The sequence below is a fragment of the Emydura macquarii genome, unplaced genomic scaffold, assembly GCF_026122565.2.
Source record: "Emydura macquarii macquarii isolate MOO-44397 ecotype Brisbane River unplaced genomic scaffold, CSIRO-AGI_Emac_v2 contig_2795, whole genome shotgun sequence".
In the NCBI taxonomy this organism is placed as follows: Eukaryota; Metazoa; Chordata; order Testudines; family Chelidae; genus Emydura; species Emydura macquarii.
The window spans coordinates 4,529,835-4,551,327 of NW_027132932.1; the positions used below are offsets into that span (position 1 = coordinate 4,529,835).

At 47.4% G+C, this 21,493-nt stretch overlaps 1 protein-coding gene across 3 annotated transcripts in view; it reads right to left on the reverse strand.

The window, feature by feature from the left end:
* REEP1 (receptor accessory protein 1) overlaps positions 1-21,493 on the reverse strand; it is an 83,089-nt gene that overhangs the window by 40,472 nt on the left and 21,124 nt on the right. For all 3 annotated transcript variants that reach the window (XR_010923541.1, XM_067567617.1, XM_067567616.1), the window contains exons 2-5: positions 13,922-13,994; positions 9,508-9,584; positions 7,065-7,185; positions 4,093-4,206 (exon numbers count right to left, since the gene is read on the reverse strand). Coding sequence is in view for 2 of the 3 variants with exons in the window: in XM_067567617.1 (XP_067423718.1) it covers positions 4,093-4,206; positions 7,065-7,185; positions 9,508-9,584; positions 13,922-13,994 (385 nt within the window). In the remaining variant the exon portion in view is untranslated. The remainder of the gene's footprint in view (positions 1-4,092; positions 4,207-7,064; positions 7,186-9,507; positions 9,585-13,921; positions 13,995-21,493) is intronic.

The following is a 21,493-nucleotide window of genomic DNA, read 5'->3' on the forward strand; positions in this document are numbered from 1 at the left end:
AAGTTCTCTCCAGACCATAATTAAGTAATTAAAACTCAACACCTAGGAATGCAGAGAAGTATTATACCTACTTTGTGGGTGAATAAACTGAGGCACAGAGAAGTGAGTGGCTTGTCAAAAGCCATACACTGAACTGGCAGCAGTACCCAGGAATCCCAACTCTGTCCCCTAGTCTAACCATTAGACAAAACTCCCTTCCAGAGCCAGAAATAGAACGGAGTCATTGTCTTGTTACAAAAGCCTCAAAGCGATCCAATACTAATCCCCTGATCTAGGCATTAAACCGCTCTCCCTCCACGAAAAAAAAACAAGCATCTAGGTAAAACTTCCTACCTGTTATAGGTACTAACCTAATTTAAAGTGTTGTGCCTAGGATTAGGCCTTAAGTATGTCTGTAGGAAGGCCCTGTGTCCTCCCCCGGAGCGAGGACCCGAGGAAGGGCCACAGCAACCAGGCTGGACAGGAGGAGACCCGACGGACAAGTCTGTCCGGCACCCAAATAGCCGGGCTGTGATAGGGCCGGCAGGCCAGTCTGCCCGGCAACTCAAGGGCTGGGCAGGGATAGGACCGCATGAGCTGCCCAATCAGTCGCAGCGGGGCGGAGCCTCTCAAGAAAGGGGCAGTATAAGAGACAGGCCCAGAGCTCAGTCTGGGGAAGACTGTTGCTGGAGGCAGATGTGCTGCCCTGCTGGCTGAGGCCTAGGCCAGAGCTGAGATTCCAACCATCCCCGGACCAACCGGGCTTGGGGACTGGGTAGGGCCTTCTCGTAGCTGGACCAGGCAACCCGGCCAGAGAGACTGGGCTGAGATACCTGAACCGTGGGAATGGACAACGTCCCCTGAACCCCGGGACTGGGCTGAGCCCCCTGAGCAACCTGGATGGACGATACCCCCTGAGGCCGGATGGGACCTGGAGGAGCTGCCGGCCGCCGAGCCCCCAGAGACGGGGCAGGACTTGGACAAGCTGCCTGAGGCTGTGCTCTCCCCTGAGCCCTGTGACCTAGAGGAGCTTCCCCTCGCCGAGGAGCTCCCCACATTGCCGCCGGTGGATGAGGAGGGACTGATGGGCCTACCCTGGACGGAGTGCCCCAGTGACCCTGAGGAGTCAGGTACACGGGGATATGGGGAAAAAGTAGCCCAGGGACAGCCATAGACAGTGGCTGAGTCTGGGGCAACCCAATCGGTGTGTTGGGGCAGGAGCCCCGCCGACTCAGTGGCAACGCCTTTGCCACTACTAGGGCCCTGGGCTGGGACGCAGTGGAGACGGGTGGGCCTGCGTCCCCCTCTCCCCCCTTCCCTAGCCACCCCTGGGGAGAGCCTCATTCTCGCTACTGCACCAAAGGACGGGACCACTGCCTGCCCGTCCTGCCTGAGGGCCGGGGCGATAGACTGCTTGCTCGCCTGCCCTGCCTGAGGGCCAGGCCAAGACCCACAAGAGAGCGAACTGTTCCCCCTTTAGGAAGGCGCTGTGGCCTCCCCTGGAGCGAGGACCCAAGGAAGGGCTGCAGCGACCGGACCAGATCTAACGGCCTTCCAACAATGTCACAGACAGGGAGGATGGTTCAGTGGTTAGGGTCCTAGCCTAGGACTTGGGACATGCTCTGCTATAGGCTCTCTTTGTGACCCTGGTCAACTTATTTAACCTCTCCACACCTCTGTTCCCCATCTGAAATGGGGACAGTAGCACTTCCCTACCTCATAAGTGTGTTGTGAGGATAAATACATTGAAGACTGTGAGGCGCTCAGACACTACAGCGATGGGGGCAATGTAAGTACCTAAGGTAAGGTGTTCCAGAAAGAGATACTTGTATCTAACACCAAACAAGGATCTCCATTAGATCAAGGAAAACTATCCTCCCTAAGACTACTCTACGCAAAAGAATGAATGGACACAGATCAGACATCAGGAATGGTAACATTCAAAAACCAGTAGGAGAGCACTTCAATCTCCCTGGACACTCAGTAACAGACTTGAAAGTTGCCATACTTCAACAAAAAACATCAAAACCAAAACTGCAGAGCTGGAACTCGTATTCAAACTTGACACTATCAGAGGATGTCTGCATAGAGACTGGGAGTGGCTAGCCCACTACAAAAATAATGTTCCCTCTTTTGACATTCACACCTTCTATTCAACTGTTGTGAATGGCCTCATCCACCCTGATTGTATTAACCTCGTTAATACTCGCCCTCCTCACTTGATGTAACTCACCCATCCTTGCATGTGTGTATATACCTACCAAACTGACGTTTCCACTTCATGCATTCGATGAAGTGGGTTTCTGCCCACAAAAGCTCATGCCCAAATACATTTGTTAGTCTTTAAGGTGCCACAGAACTCTCGCTGTAAGAGTACTGTTTCCCTCTTTCATTACAAACCTTCCCTACAGTGGTCCCCAGCCTCCCTCCCGCCTGGCTTCTTGCTATCACTGGAGATGTGTACATATCCTCAAAGTGGAAAACAAGCATTTTGAGACAGATTCTTTTTCACAAGAAATCTCTGAGGAGGAGAAAGGAGGCGGCACAAAGGCCATATTCTGGGGCTGGATAGGGCCCTGCCCAGCCCCAAGTGTAAATCAGAGCAGACTCAGGACTGCTCTAACTTATACTTTGTTTTCCATGTGCTTCTGCCAGCCCTGGAGAGCAGAGACAGCCATAGTGCAATGCACCAGGGACATCAGTGCATCTACACCATGTGCTGGGAGCAAAGACAGTGCAGAGAAAGTGATATTCTCAGGGAACTCTGTCTGCCCATTTTAAGGCCCTTGTATGCTGCTACAGTGGTATAAAAGGTCTTGGCATAACCGAGGTGTCAGCCAAATGTCTCACTGTTGTGTGGAGGCCTTGTAGGGACCATCACACATATAGCACCATGTCATCTCTACGTCTAGACAGAACACTGCGAGCTGGGAGCAAAATAAGAATTCTTGACTTTTGCACATTTAAAACAGATCTCAATATTGCTGTGGCCCCAGGCGAGTGTGTAACAGTATAGATACAATACAGAACAATGTGGGTGTCTGCTTTGCATATCTAGAGCATTTTCCATCTAAGGACCTCTAAGGGCTTTACTAGCATTCAGGTATTCAGCCTCACAGTCTCCCATGACAACAGGGAAGTATTATTCCCATTTTACAGATAAGGAAACTGAGGCACGAAGCGATTAAATGGTGTGCCCAAGGTCATACAAGAAGCCTGGGACAGAGATCAGAATGCAGGTCTTCTGGCTCCCAATCCCATGCCTTAACCATAACAGCATCCATTTTCTGCTACAAATTCTGCTGTGCCTTTGGAGAAAACAGATCATGGCTATTTTCTTGTATTATGTCTCACCCAGGAATAGAGCACAGGATCCTAATAATGACCCTAGCCAATTGTATGGTGCTGTACATAGTATGAAAGAAAAGATCCTTCCTGATCCCTGCAGGTGATCATTTAATGTTCAGAAGCCTCAGATGTCATTGGTCTTATATTAGCATCCAAATGAGAGGTCATAATGTTATCCAGACTTCTTAACAATCCAATGAAAGAACAGCAATAGGCCCGCTGCAGGGGGAGGGCTCCCTGCTCAGTCCTATTCGGTGCTTTCTCCTGTGAAAGGGGGGCAGGAAATAGCTGGACAGCTGAGCTTAATTTTTCTCAAAGGAGCCATTAAGCAATTTTCCAGCCTGGTGTATTAACTGTTCCTGGGTGTGATTAATCAGTATCACTCCTGGAAATCTAATTACGCGTTGTGGAAATGCGTGCCGATGCGATAACCGGCATTTGGCGGTGCTTGCGCTGCCATCATAAGGATGGTGTGTGCTGCTCCACGCTTCCAGCTGAGCAGAGGCCCTCATACAGATCCGAAGGCAAAGCCTTGCCCCTTGTGTTTACCCCCTTCATTCACTCCCACAGCGTCATGGTCTTGCATAATGCATTAATCCCAACACGCACCCGTGAGGGCTGATAAACAGGAGGCTGGGAGGCAGGGTCATAACCACTGAAAGAAGTTTGGACCCTCCCCTATCTTGTTGTTACCATTGGCGATAGACCCAGACCAGATTCAGATGCTAATGTCACCGCCATGCCCTGCGCTCTCTTGGCTGTTACCTTGGAAGCCGCCATCACGGCCGCCGTTGCTGCGACGTTCAGTCCCCGCTTCCCAAAGTGCACGAGGGCGTCGTAGCTCCGATCTTTCGCTTGGACGAGGCAGTCATCAATTTCCTGTCACATCGGACAAAAAAGCACAAGAGGGAAGAGTTCAGACCTCCTGCCCTCTCTCTCAAGGCTCAGGCCTTCATTCACAGAGGCAGGCATTTCCCTGCCTCCCACCAGCTGGAGAGACATTTTACAGCCAGTACTGGAAAAGGAAAGGAGGATGGCAGGGGATCAGCAACTTCCACAGAAACCTCTGGGAGTTGCTTTGATCCTGTGAGTGAAGAATTGGGCCCACGAGGCTTAGTGGTTACTGGATAACGATACTGCAGAAAGCTGATAGCCACGGAGGCAATGTTTAGACCTGTATGTTTTTCTAAGTTCAGCACAATGGTTATCAAAATAGCCCTCAAAGACACAGGAGACTGGATGGTAACAGGTTACAGGGCTTTCCCCTGCGAGGTCACTGACTCGAATTTAGTCTGAGACAGCTGTGCCCAGAAGCTGTTACGGTCTGATGGCCATTTGCTGGCCTGAGTGAATGGGTTTGGTGATTCCAGCCCTCTTCCTAATGGGCAAGAGCCCACATCTCAACTCTCCCCATCCCACTCGTAGGCAGTCTAAGCAGAGTGCCCAAGAGGGAGCGAGCACAGGGACCGAACTCCTCTCTGCACCCTACAAATGGTTCTTCTAGAACAGGACTGAGGCACGTCAGTGGTGCAGCAAGGCGGGTGCACACGTTCCCCGTATGCAGGCACTGCCCGTCCTATGGCTACACAGAGATCTTCCATCTCTTGCGCTGCTAGCGTGGCACTATTTTCCTAACAGTTATTATTCTTTTCCTCGTGTCTAAAATACAGCTACACCACGTGATCAATACCCATTTTCAGCCAGTACATTCAAAGGAACACGTGTGTCCTAGATCTGCCCAACAAAATCCCGTTCCTGCCAGCAGAAGTTCCCCAGGCAGACCAAGGGCAACACACGGCCCAAAATATCAGAGCGGTGGAGTTGCGAAGTCATTTCTACGAGTAATATTCTTGATGAGTACAGCATCTTTCATCCCTGGATCTCAAAGCACATTACAAACATTAGTTTAGCGTGCAACACAGGCAAGTGTTTGTTAAACCTATTTTACAGACAAGTTTGTCTCGAGATCACACAGCAACTCTTTAGCACAGCTTGGAACAGATAGCCACTCCCCTAACCTGGAGAAGGCAGTTCTTCCAGAAATGACACCCCAGCTACATGCAGCATAGCTGTGGCTGTATCAGTCCCAGGATATTAGAGAAAGCAAGTGGGTAAGATCATATCTTTTATTGGATCAGCTTCTGTTGATGAGAGCGATGAGCTTTCAAGCCACACGGAGTGCTTCTTCAGGTCTGGGGAGTGTCAGCTAAATGCAAGGTGAAAGATTGTTTAGCATAAGTAGTTAACACACATTCTAAGGGACCATTCAAGACAATGCAGCCCACTAACACCTCTGCAATCATTGGACAAAAAGAGGAGGCTAGTGGGGGCAAGTCTACACTACAAAATTAAGTCGACCTACATTACGTCAACACTTACAGCCACCTCAGTAGTTGAACTGGCTTTACACGCACACACTATGCTCCTTGTGTCAAGCGTATGCGTCCCCACCAGGACCACTCGCACTGATTTAACTGCCAGCATGGGGCAGTGTGGGACGGCTTCTGAAAGGCAGCAACAGTCCAGGAAAGTAACGCAGTGTCTACACTGACACTGCATCAACCTAACTACATCGACATAAGCGCTGCACCTCTCGCGGATGTGGCGTTATTAAGTCAGCGTAGTGGGCGACTTGCACGGGTGGGAACTACTTTTTAGTGTAGACGTTTACAGAGTTAGGTCGATGTAAGCTGCCTTACGTCAGCCTGACTCTGTCGTGTAGACCAGGCCTGAGTGACTGACTGGAGGTACGGTTTAGTACAACAATCTGTAACCCTCTAACTCTGCCCCCTTTTGTCCTATGACTGCAGAAGTGTTACTGGGCCGCTCTACCTTGAATAGTCCCTTACAACAGGGGTTCTCAACCTTTTTCTTTCTGAGGTTCCCCCCAACATACTCTAAAAACTCCAGGGCCAGTGGGGGGGAGCGTGTTCAGGGCTTTAGCGCTGCGGGACTCAGGGCTTCAGCCAGGGGGGTGGGGACGGCTCGTGGCTCCAGACTTCAGCCAGCCGGGTGGGGGGGCTCAAAGCTTCAGCTGCAGCAGAGCTTGGGGCTCCGGGAGGTGGGGGAGCCTATGGGCTTCTGCCCACAGGGGCACTGGGGCTCCGGGGGCATGGGCAGGGGGAGGTTGGGGCTTCAGCCCCATGGTGGCAGTGTGGCTCCGGGCGTTAGACCTGCAATGGTGCCGGGGCCCCCTGGTTGAGAACTGCTGCCTTACAATACGTGTTACCTACTTAAATTAAGCCATCTGGTTCCCCCTTCTATTTTGCTGTGATGCTCAGGGTCTTTCCCAGACCTGAAGAAGCTTGTGTGTGGCTTGAAACTGAAAGCTGATCTCGCTCACCAACAGAAGTCGATGGGTCCAATAAAAGTTACTACCTCACCCACCTGGTCAGTCACCCCAGCTACATTCAGTCAGCTTTTCCAAAACTGAAGTTTGTCATGCCAGGAAGGACTGTTTCCAGGACGGTATTTTCAGGGGGGAAAAAATACATGTATCCCACCCCTCCTAACTTCCTCGGTGCCCAGACAGATAAATTATTCTGAATGAGCTCAGCAGCAACTGATACAAAAAAGGAAGAGAAGAAGATCAAAGAACAAAAATAAATAAAAGAAAAAGCAGTGACTGACTCATCATCTTGAGATGAAAGCCGCTGATACAGCTAACATACGGTAAACACACTAATTCTACTGCCCTGAGCCATCCACTCAGTTAGGGCATGAACACCTGTAATTACCTTTTCTTTTGAAGACAGTGTTGGGTGTACAAATTTCCTATACAGGAGGCTGGAGCCTTTTGTGTACGGAGATAGCAACCAAGCCACAAAAGCTATTTTCAGTTCATAATAGAATGGAAACCTATGGGGAAACAGACAACACAGATTCTTGTTAACTGCTCCTCTGAAGATAATAAAGCCCATTGCAGTTAGCAATTGGCAGATTCATAGCCTAGGGTGGTTTCTGTCTACCTGAAAGCCCTACCTATGGCTCTACCACACACTTTCCCCCACATTCACTCACATCCACACTCTGGCTGAGCTCTATGCAAAGTTTTCCTGGCAGCCAGATAACAGAGACATTAATTAATTGCCTGTACGGGTCCCTATTGAGTGACAAGAGGCGCTGTCTGCACACAGGGATGCAGTGTTCCTAGCCCTTACAGGCCAGAGGAGCAGAGAGAAAACTTCCTACCACACCCACCAGCAGCTAGCAAGCCAGCGTCTACTGATTTATTTATACACCTTTCATCACTCTGCCTTTCTGCAGTTAGATAGCACTTACTGTGGAACTGAACCATCGTTCCTTTCACATTACGCAAGCACCGTCTCATTAGCTGTGCTTGTACAGTGTGCAGCACAACAGGGCCCGATCCTCCCTGTGGATTTCTGGCACCACTGCCATATACACAGAATAATAATTACTAATAACGAGAGATGTCCCGGTTATAATCACACACATCCTTCCCCTTTGTTTTGCTAATAGCATCATGACTGGAAGCAGAACATTTTCAAAATCGAACATATCCTCTACCTTTTCTGCAATTGGTTTGCTTGTCTCATTTCCCTCAATTCAGGGATGTGCGATTGCTGGTTATACAGACATACCCCACGCTAGTTCTAATCTAGCTAGCTCGGGTACCGAGCAGTGAAGCTGCGGCAGCACGGGCTGCACAAGTCCACTTGGAACTCTGTGCAATGACTTGTGTGGCTAGCCTGCACCGTAACCTGCACTGCTGTGTCTTCACTGCCTTGGTCTCCAAGCTGGCTAGATGAAAGCTAGCTCAGGTACATCGATCAGCAGCAATCACACCTCCCGTGACTGCAGCGTAGTCGTACTCTGACACAGAGTGACAGCACCCCGGTCATTTTCCCTTTCGCTTGGCTTCCCTTTCAGGTTCTCAGGCCCGATGCCGCAATGGCTGAGCTGCCAACGTTGAGAGGGAAGCTGGTTAAACCCTACCAAACAGGAGCGGTTTCTGGTTTTATTGAATTTTTAAAAGAATAGTTCTTGAAAGGTGCCTGTTGAGGTTAGATTATTTAAATCCTCCCCTCCCTCGACACACACACACATTTTTGGTCAAAACCGAAGCGTGGGTTTAGCCTGCCTGCCAGTGTCCCTTTCAGAGAAACACACACAAAGGCCCACTCCCAGTTAAACAAATAAAGCTCCAGCTGAATTCAGCAGGTGACGAATCAGCCCCAGGACTCCTTGAGGTACGGACATAATTCCTCCTTTTGGGCCAGATTCTGTGTGGTGCCGAGCACCCTGAAACTCCCATTAAGAAGAGTGTTCCCGGGAGGTGATCAGCACCTTGTAGGACTGGGCCCCTGGTGAGGGACATGTGTAAGGGTTAAGGACAAGATAGAAAGCCTATTGAGATCTCTGATTCCATTGGCTTCCACGGGCTTTGGATCAGGCCGTGTAAGTGGCCAACCCACTGGTGAGTGTGTGTTACAGGCTCCTCTGTGCCCTACCTGACTATGAATCTGCTGCAGCCTCAACTACAAAACCCTGGGTCTCTACCTCAAGCTTTAGTATTCTGGAGTTTCCCGGTTCAATTCCCAGTGTGTCAACCAAGATGGCAGCTCTCTTAACTGGGGCTGCAACACACTCGTATCCTCTGTGGATCAAGCACAAAGAGGAACACGTAACACACAGTGACCATTGAGTTACACCAGGGATTAGAAAGTTTCAGAAGGGAAAAAGAGTTAAAGGGATTTGTCTTATTCTTGTTTGTATCCTCCTCCCTTTCTTCCTTCTCCCCATCCCTTTCTCTGTCTCCCTTTTCCTCTCACTCTTGTTCCCCTCTCCTCTTTCACATACACATTCCCATATGTCTGTCCTGATCCCAACTCCTGCGCCAGTGCCCACAGAAAAAGAGGGCTGCCGGCTCAACCTTCCTCAGTTGACAGTGACAGACTTTCATCAAGCTCTCCCCAGTTCCAACTGTTTTCTCACAGGCATCTGAGCAGTTCCTCTGATGTTAGTATATTCCCCAACTCCTAAATCTGGCAGCACTGACAGAGGAAGTGTTGGTTCTCCAAGCAAAACACCCTGTGCACCTGACATTAACTCCTTGCACAGTCTTGCAATCCTCTCTCTGGAGCTGTGTTCCCTCAGAAACACTTCCGTTTTCCTCCCCATCTCATTACAAACGCCCCACCTTGCTTGGATGCTCACCAGCAAAGAAAGAGATCTGTGAAAGTCTCGGCTGTTGTGAAGAGTGCAAATATAATCCAGTACATCATCCATTTGACCTGTGAAGAGAAATCAGTCATTTTGTAACCATGTTTTTCTAGCGAGGCACAAATGAACAGTGATGGTACGGTACAGCACTTTTCAGCTGAGGTTCTCAAAGCTCATCCCATCCACAACCGCCAGCGAGACACCCCTTTTTGACCAAAAGCCTCATGAAACCTGTTGTGCAGGTACCGAGAACTGAAGGGCTTTGCCAGCAAGTTGTGGCTTATGCATAACCCACAACACAAAGTCAGAGTCATGCGCAAGGCCATGTGAAGAAGGAATTTGTGCCTTAGGATCAGTCTGGCCAAAAGGCAAAGTATTCAGACTTGCAGCTTGTACTCCATAAGGCGTTTCTGCTCTAGAACTGCTGTCCGGATGAGAGGGTGATTTAGACACGCAGTTTGATGACACTAGAACATACGGAGGATGCCGTGTAACTTCCTCACTTCATCTGCGAATGCAAGTGCAACCCGGCTATCCTGCTACCTTGTGCTGTCACCCTGTCCGATCATGCCCTATAACCAGGGTTAGGTTAGGTCAATACACGGATGGGAGACCGCCAAGTGACCTCTGGGCACTGCAGGAAGGAAGAGGTGCTCATCATCCCATAGCTAGCACTCTCCCCTCTGAGTAAGCACTTCCCAAGTTTGCTGACAGGAGGAGCTGTGCTGTTGGAGGTGTCCTCTCTCAGATGAAATATGTTGCCCACACCCATTCTGTGGGGTACTCTGTCCCCTTCTCGGGGTGGCTGGGCCACAGAGAGAGGTTGGTGACCCTGTTGCAGCCTTGGCTAATAGAGGTGGGTCTTTTAGCTCGGGCAGTAAAGGCTCATGCTTTTAGACCCAGAGGTCAAGGTTGCAGCAGGCACAATATGTGGACCAGCCACCACTATAGGGGGACAAAGTGCCATGCCGAATGGGGGTGGGTGACACATACACAGCTGAGGTCCTAACCATTTGTGGTCATTAGAGATCCCAGGGTACTTTTCATAAGAGTAGGGATGTCAGCTGTAGTGTCTTTGCAGTTAGGCAAAATATACTTACCTTATCTAAATACCCTTTGACAGGGTAAAAAAGCCAGGAAAGGTTAAAGTTGCCTGTCTGTTCCATGACCCTCCAGGGATGTAAGGGAAGAGCACTTTTTTCTGGTGGCTGAGAGAGGCAAGGGAAAAGCCTCTGGACGCTGCAGCTGGTGTTTGTCAGGGAATAGCTTTGTTTTGACTTATTGATGGGTTTTTGGTGTTTGAACGGAAAATTGCATCATGAGGCAGGGGTCTGAAACGGATTCAGGGGTAGCACTTGTTCTTTCCTGGGCTGAGAGAGAGCTCACTAGCTTACATACTGCCTGCAGGATCAATGGACACGATACTCTTATTTCCCATCTTAAACCACGTCGCGGTGTTATGACGTTGTGGCATTACACCTCAGAGGTGGCTGCATTTCAGTAGTGGTCAGGAAACGCGTTCCCAACCCCCAGTGATGAATTTGATAAATATGGGGTGGGTTGTTTTTTTTTTCAAGTTTTCATTGAAAAATTGTAAGGCCAAAATCTTATTGGTTTTGCTTGTTTGTTTTTCTGGCAACCGAAAATCAAAATGTTTTGATCAGTTGGGCGAAAATTCCATTTCACTGAAAATTTTTGCCTTACTGGATGAAATTTTTCAGTTACCAAAAACAAATCAAATTTCATGTTTTAAATGAAAAATATTGTTGAATAGTGACATTTCCCATGGATATTTCCATTTTGGGGGGAAAAAAAAAAAAAAAAAAAAAAAAAAAAAAAAAAAAGCAATTTTTGTTGAAAAATATTTTGAACAAATGTTTTTGGATCATCTCCACTCAGTATGCCTTAGCAACCTCACAGGCATGTGACTAAGCTTAATTAAGTAATATCTATGAAGCACTTTAAGAGTCATAGGTCTTGTCTACACTAGAAAGGTGTACTGTGTTAACTCTACTGGAATAATTAAGCAGTACCATTCACGTCAGGCATTGTCCACACTTGGTTTGCTAGTATAGATATGTCAGTAGGGCTACACTGGCCACTCCCATAGTGGAGATGCAGTTTATACCACCTAGGGTTCTTTCGTCGATATAGCTTATACCAGTTCCCCAAACAGAATAAGTTATACTGGCAAAAGGTCCTTTTTGTCCATATGACAGCATCTACACTAGGATGTTTGCTGGCACAGCTACATCAGTTCGGGACAGGGGGCGTGATTTCCTCACCTACCTATCTAACAGAGCTATGCCGGCAAAACTTTTAAGTATAGACCAAGCCCTAGTGTGGATGCAGTACATCGGAGTAAAGGTGCTTCATACCAGTATAACTATTCCCATATGGGAAAAGGAATAAGCTATACTGGTATCAGGTACCTTTATACTGATATAACAGCATTTAACCCAAGGGCTTGTATTGGTATAACTATACTGGTTAAGAAAAGAAAAAGCACACCCTTAACTGACATAGTTATAGTGAAACAACTTCCAAGTGTAGACCAGGCCTTTAGATGAAATGTGCTCTAGAAATGGAGAATATCACTGCTAGGCACTGCTTGGTGATGTTATTTGAACTGCCAGCACATCAAAGGGGATTTATATAGCTGGAGCAGTGAAGCAGGGTCAGCACTGCAAGTTCATTTTGCCTCACATACCTGGCATGTCAAGCAGCCCTCATCTGGTCTACTTACAATGTTCCAGACAAGTTAATGCTTCCAGATATAAAGAACTAATCTCCACAAAGAGAAACAATCGACTGGAAGAATCTCAACAGCCATTCCAAGTCACCGCTTGACTCTGCGCTAAGGACACACTAAGATAATCGTCAAAGCTGTCACCGGGACAAGGAAAGGGGCTTATCATCGGTGAGGTGCTCAGATGTTTGAAGAGTAAATACCTGGAGGCTCTGCAGTGTTCAGCACAGTTTAGATGGAAAACAAGATTGTGACAGGCAGTACAGACCCTTTGGGGGACGGAAGGGGCCTTTGCTTCTGTGGGTCATGCTTCTCCCCACATCTCACTTCCCCTAACAAACGCTGGCAGGGTCTGCCCGAGCCAGGGAATGCCAGGACCCAGAGGAATTCTCCTAGGAAAAAGACAGGACAGCTCCACCCATTCACCAGCCACAAGTACAGGAAAACCTGCCAAGCGTCGCCACTCATGGGAGTCAGCAAAAGCGGTCACTTGTAAGAGGCAGGTCACTCTTCAAAGGTTTGCACACCAGGGAGCAATGGTGAGCGTGGCTTCTGCAAGTGGTCGCTCATGACAGGTGGCCTCTCTTCAGAGGCGGTCTCTAAGGCCGAGGTTACTGTGTCTATAGAAAGAGGCCACTCCACTATGGGAGTTGGCTGCTGCTTTGGAGAGAAAGGGTCTTTGCTTCCTGAAAGATATTCAAAATCGTGTGTACTTTTGGTTTGCTTATTCCATTGCAAGCCCTGTTTTGAAGGAGCAGCCAAAGGTCCAAGGGCCTTTTGAAGAAGCTTTATTTTGTTCTGCTCTCCTACAATAAACAGGGCCCTACCTATTTCACAGCCATGAAAAACACATCACAGGACTGTGACATTGGCCCTTCCCCTTCTCCCCAGTGCTGCTAGTCCCAGCTGGGCTGTGGCACTCCAAGCAGAATGGGGGAGATCAGACCCACCTCCAGTATCTCCCCCTGCTGCAGGAAGCTCCAGGGCTGGGCAGCAGTCCCGGAGGTTCCTGCAGCTGGAGGAGGCTCCTGATTTCCCCTGTGCTGCTGGGAAGTCCCAGCCCAGCCGGGACTTGCAGCTAGGGGCCCCCCGCTGGAGTGCTCCCAGCAGCATGGAGGAGATCAGACTCACCTTCCTGCTGCCTTCAGAGCCTCTGAAGTGAGGGTGGCAATCCTCCCACCCCCTTACCAACAGGCTAGCGTTCCCCCCCCCCAACTACCTCATTTTGGGTTGGGATCTCCACAGTCACAACCCCCTGAAGTTTCAGATGAAAACAACTGAAATTGTGAAATTGACCAATTTTCAAATCCTATGGCCGTGAAATTGACTAGAATGGACCCTGAATTTTGTAGGGCCCTAACAATAAATAAGCAAAGCCAAATTATGTCTCAGTTATGGGCACTGGGCACCTTCCCAGATCAGCCATACAAGCACAATTATGCCTCCATGTGGAGAGATAAGCACTTTGTCAAAGGTCACTTCAGGTCAAGATCAGAGTTAGAAACAGAATCCAGGTAACCTAACTTTCAGTCTAATGCCCTATCCATCAGCCTACACCCCTAGCCCTGCTTTACAGGCTCACCTGGAATGCAGGTAGCAACTTTAAAATGTAATGATTAGAGACCATACAAACATAGCACAGAAAAAAAAATTACTTACATATTCTTTAATATCCTTTGATTTTACAGCTTTGTATGAATAATATGCAGGGTAAAGAGTGCCAAATATAATCCTGAAAGAAAAAAAGAAATGGAGAAGCTTGATTTCCAGTCATGGGGAAATATTTTTTTCCTTCTGTTAACTGCATGTCTTGCACCTGTAGAAAGTGTTAGTAGGTTCTGATTTAAGGCTACAATACGCCATGTTCTGTATTCCTCTGTGGCATAGAGTACAGGGCTGATCTGTCTCATTGACCCAAGTGACAATTTTGCCATTGATTTACATGGAGCAGGATTAGGGCCAAAATTATTTTCCCTCTTTTGTGACTGTAGCTTTGAGGCTGCATTACGTTTAATAGGCACATCCCGACGTAAAGTATCACAAAGAGTGACACATCAGCACGAAAACAAGTCAGAAAAACAAACCTCAAGGAAAAGGTAAATGTGATTTAAAATAATCTTCTAAAACACAGCAAATTAGTTTGTGGTGGGGGGCATTATTTTGTTTTTAGTTGTTTTTAAAGAGATGGGATAAAATGGGAACCATTTATCTGAAATCTCCATTCCCTCCCCCTTTCTCCCTCCCTCCCCCCCCCCCCCAAAAAAAAAAACCTATACAGGGGCAGAGGGACAAAATGGGACTCAGATTACACCTGGTTTTGGTTCGACAATATTAGGGCCCCATTTGTATTCAGAACAGGGCAGGTGGAATCCTGCACAGCCCTGTTGACTCCATTTCTAAGGTCCCTCAAGTTCTGCCTGTCTGAATGAGACACTGCCGGGTTCAGAATCAGACAGATGTAAAAAAAGAATCCTTAAGCAACTAATAGCACTTTAGAGATTAAAAAATGAGAGAATGTTTCCAAAATTCATTTCCTCTTCACTGTTTGTGCGGCTTGTTTACTTTGATGCTCATTTCTTTAAGCGTGGACCGAAAATAAGTGAATCATTTCCACTTGCTTCTAGACAATTTTTAATCCATTTCTATCTGGTTCCACTGCAATTGCAGTATACTGCAATGTTTGGATTGAAAATTGAGCAGGGGAATGTTTATCGGCTTTTTAAAAAATACAGGTTTCCACTGGAGTTTTTGTTAATTTCATGTAAACATTTCCATTGTTCTTAGAGTTTATAGAAGCTCATTGTTTCAAAACTTACATTTAGAGCCATATTAACCTGATATTATCCTTTTCATTTAGCCAGTTATGTTCCCCTGCCAAGGGACTCAATTACATGTATGTCCAATTCATGGATGAGATATTAAACATTTACTCTCCTCCATACAGTACACAATTATTCCTCCCAGAGCTGTCCTCAGGAAAACATTTATAAAAGAACAGAGTGAGACTGCACACATCTTGATTTGCAAAGCACTGAGATAGCACAGTTTGCTTGGTATTCAGCATGCCTACTGTAGCATAGCTTGACAGAACCCTAGACACGATGCAGACTTCAGAAAAACAGACATTGGGCGAGGAGGACCGTGTTTTGCAGAGCCTTCATAACGGCTTCTGAAAAATCTGCTGGAAACTGGGAGCACTGAAGCTATTTCGTTCATCAAAGATGTTTTGTATCCAGGGATTAGATGATGTGCCCAGAGAGAAGATTCTGGGAAAACACAGTCATTGTTCTCCCTTGAACTATCTTAACAAACCACAGCCCTGTTTAAGGCAGGGGAGACACACAGACAATGGTCCTGATCCTAGTCTCATTGAAGCTAATAGCAAACTTTCCATTTGACATCAGTGGTAGTGGGATCTGGTCCAACCAAGATAATGCTAAAAGAGGCACAGTTTCTCTGCACAGCTCAGAAAAACAACCATACACATGAATTATTTCCCTCCCACACTATTTATAAAAGCTAATTTCTGTCCCTATCCATTTCCCTCACTGCCCAGACTGGTTGCTATCTCACGCTCTTGTTTCTTGAAAAGAGATTCCAACATCTGATGGTCTATATTTGCTTCGTCAGTTTATGCCAATAACAGAAACTAACTTGGTCTTACAGACAAGTTAGTTTACAGGATCTCTGGAACACAGTTATATATGGCAAATTCTTGGAAAGTTTCCTGGGGGTGGGGGAAGCTCTCACTATTTTGTTTACCTACAGTACGAGGGATAATTAATAGGCTGATGTGCTTTGCCTGTGTGGGTTATGTAACATATTTCAGATTTTCCTGACAATAGAAAGAGAGTGTGTGTGTCACCCAGGCTGCTGTGATTTAATAGACTGAGGCCTGTGGTAGGAGACCTGGGTCCTAGTCCTGACTCTGCTAACTTGCTGTGTGACCTTGAGCAACTCACTTAACCTCTCTGAGCCTCAGTCTCCCTATCTATAAAATGGGGGTATATGAGGCATATCCATCTTTGAAAAGCACTTTGAAATCTGCAGATATAAAGTGCTATGTGGGCCTGACTCAATACCTATTGAAGTCACTGTCTTCAGAGCTGTGAATCAGGCCTGATGAGTACAAAGTATTTTATTAATATACCCAAATACTTGATGTCTCCAGCTTTCCTCCCAAATCCTCTCCTCTTCCTCCACCATTGCTGACAACATCATCATCTTCCCCATCCCTCTAGTTTACATAAGTAAGGTCATCTTTGATTCCTTTCTCATTTCCTCCTCCCCACACATCCAGGCGGTTGTACAGAAGGAAGGATTTGGCAACACGTCTAAAGCTTGTCCCTTCCTCCCTGTGTCTCTGCCTAAGACAATGGTTCACACTCTCTGGACTCACTATGCCACCTCCCTGTCCTCTAGCTCACCCAAAATGGAACAGCAAAAATCACCTCTTGCCCATCTCTTAGACCACGTCACTTGCCCATTCAAATCCCTCCACTGGCTCCCCCCGGCCTGCCAAGTCGAGTCTGAGAGTCTCATCTTTGCCTTCAAGTGTCTGAATAATACTGCTCCTGCCTACAGCCCTGTTCTGGTGTCTTACAATGTCCCGTCTCTTCCCGGGTGATGATAGTCTTGCTGTTTTCTTATCCCCCTTTTCCTTTGTGCCTTCTTCCACGCTATCTTCATTCAACTTCTTCCCAAATAGCCGCTCTTTGCACACAGCCCATATCAACTTTATCTATCACCGCCCCAATTCTAAAAAAAAAAAAAAAAAATACAAATACAAATACAACTGCCCCCTTGCCCCCAAAGAAACCTCTGGTGCCTTCTTTTGAGTCTCCCAGTGTGGACTGTGTGTGACTTTTTAGCCTTGGGATGGGAAATGAACTGTCCAAAACACAAAGGCCTAAGAATCATGTACAGGCCACCATCTTCACTGATGAACTGGAAATTGAACTGGGGACCTCCAGAGACAGAAATATGAGCGGCTACAGTTTGAGCTAGAGACAAGGGTCTCTACCAGGGGTGGTAACAGACTCACATCTTCACTGAATTGGGCACAGAGTGGGGCTTGTGACACACTCACCAGTAGGTCAAAATCAGCTCATTATTAGCACTGAACACAATCACAGTCTTGTAGCAGTTAATATACTATGCAGACATATCACTGGGGTCTACATTAACTATACCCACTTAGGAACGTGGCCTGGGAATCCCCACGTACAGTGAAATGAAAACCTCTGCTTATTGTGCAGAAGTGGGCAAAAGCATAAGCAAAAGTGTCGGAGAGATGTCCTTGAGTGGGTCTAATTTAAGCAGCCTTGATCCCCCTTACAGCAGGACATGCCTCTCTCTAGCTGACTCCACCACTTTTTTTGGCTTAGGCACTCTTGAAGAAGCAACTGGAAGCCAGCCAGTCGTGAACAGTCAAAGAGATGTGACAGGACAGACTGGCTGAGGAACTGGCCTTTGCTAGCCTGTGACTATCCTTTTCTCCAAAGCCCTATTTTCAGGGCCCTGAGAAGGGAGTACCACAAATGGGTGCCAGGGATAGATCCAGTTCTCCTTGCTGTGGTCGAGACTACAGAGCTGGTCTATTTGCAGTGCTGCAGGCAAAGCAATGCCCTAGCTTTTCACCATGTAATTCCTCTTCCGTCTAATCCTGGCTCCATTTTCTTTAACCGGGTGGGTGGGGGGAGGAGAGGGAGTGGGCGGAAGAGGTAGGTCAAAACCTGAAGAAGAGCTCTGTGTAAACTCGAAAGCTTGTCTCCCTCACCAACAGAAGCTGGTCCACTAAAAGATGTTACCTCACCCACCTTGTCTCTCGAGAAATGGTTTTGACTTATCCTGCTGTTTGTTTTGAATGCAGTGGGCCATCATTGGTTCACAGAGCTGTTCCTGAGGCCCCAAAGAAGGAAATATTTTGAGAACCAAGCAGAGTGGGGTTGGGAGGTTGAGGTGGGATGGGAGCCCCTCAGAAAGTCTCTGTCTTTTACAATTTAGTCCACAAAGTGAAAAGGTGAGAGAGCCCCTGGCCTGCAGAAAAGGAGAGATTGCTGAATGAGTACAGACACAACACCCCTGTCCCACCCACCCCCGTGCATGAAGTTGGCCTATTTTTGGAACCAAACCTGCACCAGGCTCTCTCTGACGTAGACTCAAGTCTCCACACCCACACTTATCTCATTACAGAAAGTAAGGAGAAATGCTGAAATACTAATGCTTGCTGGATGGGCTTTTGGCATCTGGGGAGGCTTAGGAGGCAGTCTGGAGGTTGTGGGATAAGAACATTAGCTGGCTATTTCAGCTAAAATGATCAGCAGTGAAATAGTTAACAGTGTAGCTATTTAAATGGACATCTTTCTCCCACTGCTGCTGCCACCCTCACTTTCCTTTAAGTGTAGCCCTCAATATATGGACTTGCTGATATCCTGGGCAAGAGGAAGATCATGTAGGGGCTTATCTGCAACACAATGCTTGCCCGCAAAGGGGTGCGCTGGGTGAGACAGGAATGGTGACACATTCCCATTGATTTCAACCAGAAACAGGTGCTCAGCACCTCTAGAAATCAGGCCCTAAGTGGCTTGATCATTGTAGCTGTGCAGAGATGTCTGGAGGTTTGGCATCTGTTGTTCTGGCAGGGTCTGGTGCCACTTTGAGTTGGTGTGTCCTGGTCTGTGGGGAGCTTGCTTCTGATGATAAGTTTGGAGAGGCTGGGGTTTGTTTTGAAGGCCAGAAGAGGGGGTTCGGGAAAGATTTCTTTCATCAAGTATGCGTTGTAGTTGTTTGATCATACCCTATATGGGTTCCAGTGCAGGGTGGAAGGTGAAAACTAGGAGGGGGGTGGAGGGGGATTTATTTCTGTATTGAAGCAGGTTCTCTCAAGACATTTGGGTGGCCCATTCCATGATGTGATCTACTTCTCTGGTGCAGTGTCCTTGTTTGGTGAAGGCAGTTTTGAGTGTGTTAAAGTATATATCCCAGATTTTCTCCTCAGAGCATATTCTGTGGTATCTGAGAGGCGGGCTGTAGATAAGTTTTCTTGGTGTGTTTGGGGTGGTTACAGGATCGATGAAGGAAAGTGTGGCGATTCATGGGTTTCCTGTACATAGTTGTCTGTGGGGTTCCATTGTTGAAGCTGATTGTGGTGTTCAAGAAGTTGATGCTGGTGTAGGAACATTCTATAGGAGTTCAATGGATGGGTGGCGGTTGTTGAAGTTGTGGTGGAAATCTATGAGAGAGATTTAAGTCATCTGTCCAGAGGATGAAAATATCTATATATCTCAGGTATATCATTGGTTTCATGGTGCATTTGTCCAGAAATTCTTCTTGAAGGTGGCCCATGAAGAGACTGGTGTATTCGGGAGCCATCCTAGTACCTATGGCTGTTCCCATGGCTTGGACAAAGTGTTTGTTGTTGAATGTAAAACTGTTATGGGTGAGGATAAAATGGATGAGTTTGGTGACGTCTTTGGGGTAGATCTCAGAGTTGTCCATTGTCTTGTAAATATTATAGGGAGGTGACATCCATGGTGGCAAAGACGGTGTTCTGAGGGAGGCTGTTAATGTTGAGGAGTTTGTGGAGAAAGTCAGTTGTGTTCTGAAGTAAGCTGGCCCTTTTAGTGGTGCATGGTTTGAGGGTGTCTTCTGTGAGTCCTGATATTTCTTCAGGTGAAGGAATGCCATAATGCAAATGGCCAGAGTTGATGCATCTGCCTGGGTTCCCATGTTTGTGCATTTTGGGGAGCATGTAGAAGGTCCCTGGGTGGGTTCGTGGGGCATGAGTTTGTAGAGTTTCTCTTAGAGTTGTTCGGGGAAGGATTTGATGATATCCTTAAATTCCTGGGTCCATTCTGGTGTGAGGTCTTCCCTGAGTTCTTTATGGTAAGTGGGTGTTGGAGAGTTGTCATTTGGCGTTGTTAATGTAGTCATCACAGCTGAGGACTATGATAGTGCCTCCTTTATTTGCTGATTTGGTCACTATCTAGTGGTTAGATTTCTGGGACTGTATAGCTGTTATCTCGGCGAGGGACTGTGATGGATGTGATGTTTGCTAAGGATTTCGCAGCTGAGCTCTGTGTGAGCTTGAAAGTTTCCTTAACCAACAGAGGTTGGTCCAATAAAAGATATTACTTCACCCACCTTGTCTCTATACTATTTATGCAACATGTATCCCTCCACGGGAGGCCAGACTGAATGTGCTCTTGCATTCAGGCTGTAAGTAGCCTCATGCACAGCTCTGCTCACTGCTCTTCACAATCTAGCAATACTCTGCATGGCGGGAGCTGTGCATACTGGCAAGGGTCAGTGAGTATGCAGACCTCACCCTCTCATCCCTTGGCCATGCCCAATATAAGCCCTGTTGTGGAAAGCCTACAGAGAAGTATTTGCTTGAAATTTCCAGGACCCTAGGATACCAGCTACAACCCTACATATCTGCTACTGGCTGATATGCTAGCATGCAGTTATGTGCGGCACCAGCTGTCACTTGGCCTTAGATATGGAGACAGTAATGAAGTACGAAAGATGATAGAAGTTCTCCCTGTCCAATATGCTGAAAAGGGCTTTAAAAATGTGTGCTCTGCTTGGGGCCTGATTCAAGTCCCCTTAAAATCAAGGAGACTTTTCCATCCAGTTTAATGGGTCAGGCTCTTCATCCTCATCTTGCAGTGGGTATGAACTCTGTATGAGAGAGAAGCTTGGCCTGCAGAGTTCCAGCTTTGAACGTTTGCAACACCCAGCGGCGTTTGGATCCCAGGTTGTGGTTTGGTCCGTTCTATTGCCGGGGGAAGGCTGCAAAATTTGGATCTGCAGCCAAAAGGAAAGTTTCCCAGAGGTTTGGTTTGGGCCCGCAAAGGTCTGGAGAGGCTATTGGACAGCCTGTTGTTACAATTCCACCTCTAAACTGGAGGAAAGTGGGGGAGGATTGCCCTGCTGGTGATGAAGTCACGCCTCAATGGGCACCCTCCACCCCGGAGAGCCACCTCTGCCAGAGATGACTTATTCTTGGGGCTTAAAAAGAGCAAGAGGCTTCTTTTAAACTTTTGAAACTGGCCAGATTCCACCACGCCAGGTATACTAAAAACAAAAAAAGCTACAAAACTCTCGGGGTTCCTCTGCAAGATCTCCACCCCTCGCTGCGCTACACTATCCATACACGCTTGGGTAGGGCAGATTGGTGTAACTCCATTGACTTCAATGGTGTTATAGTGATTTACCCCAGTTGAA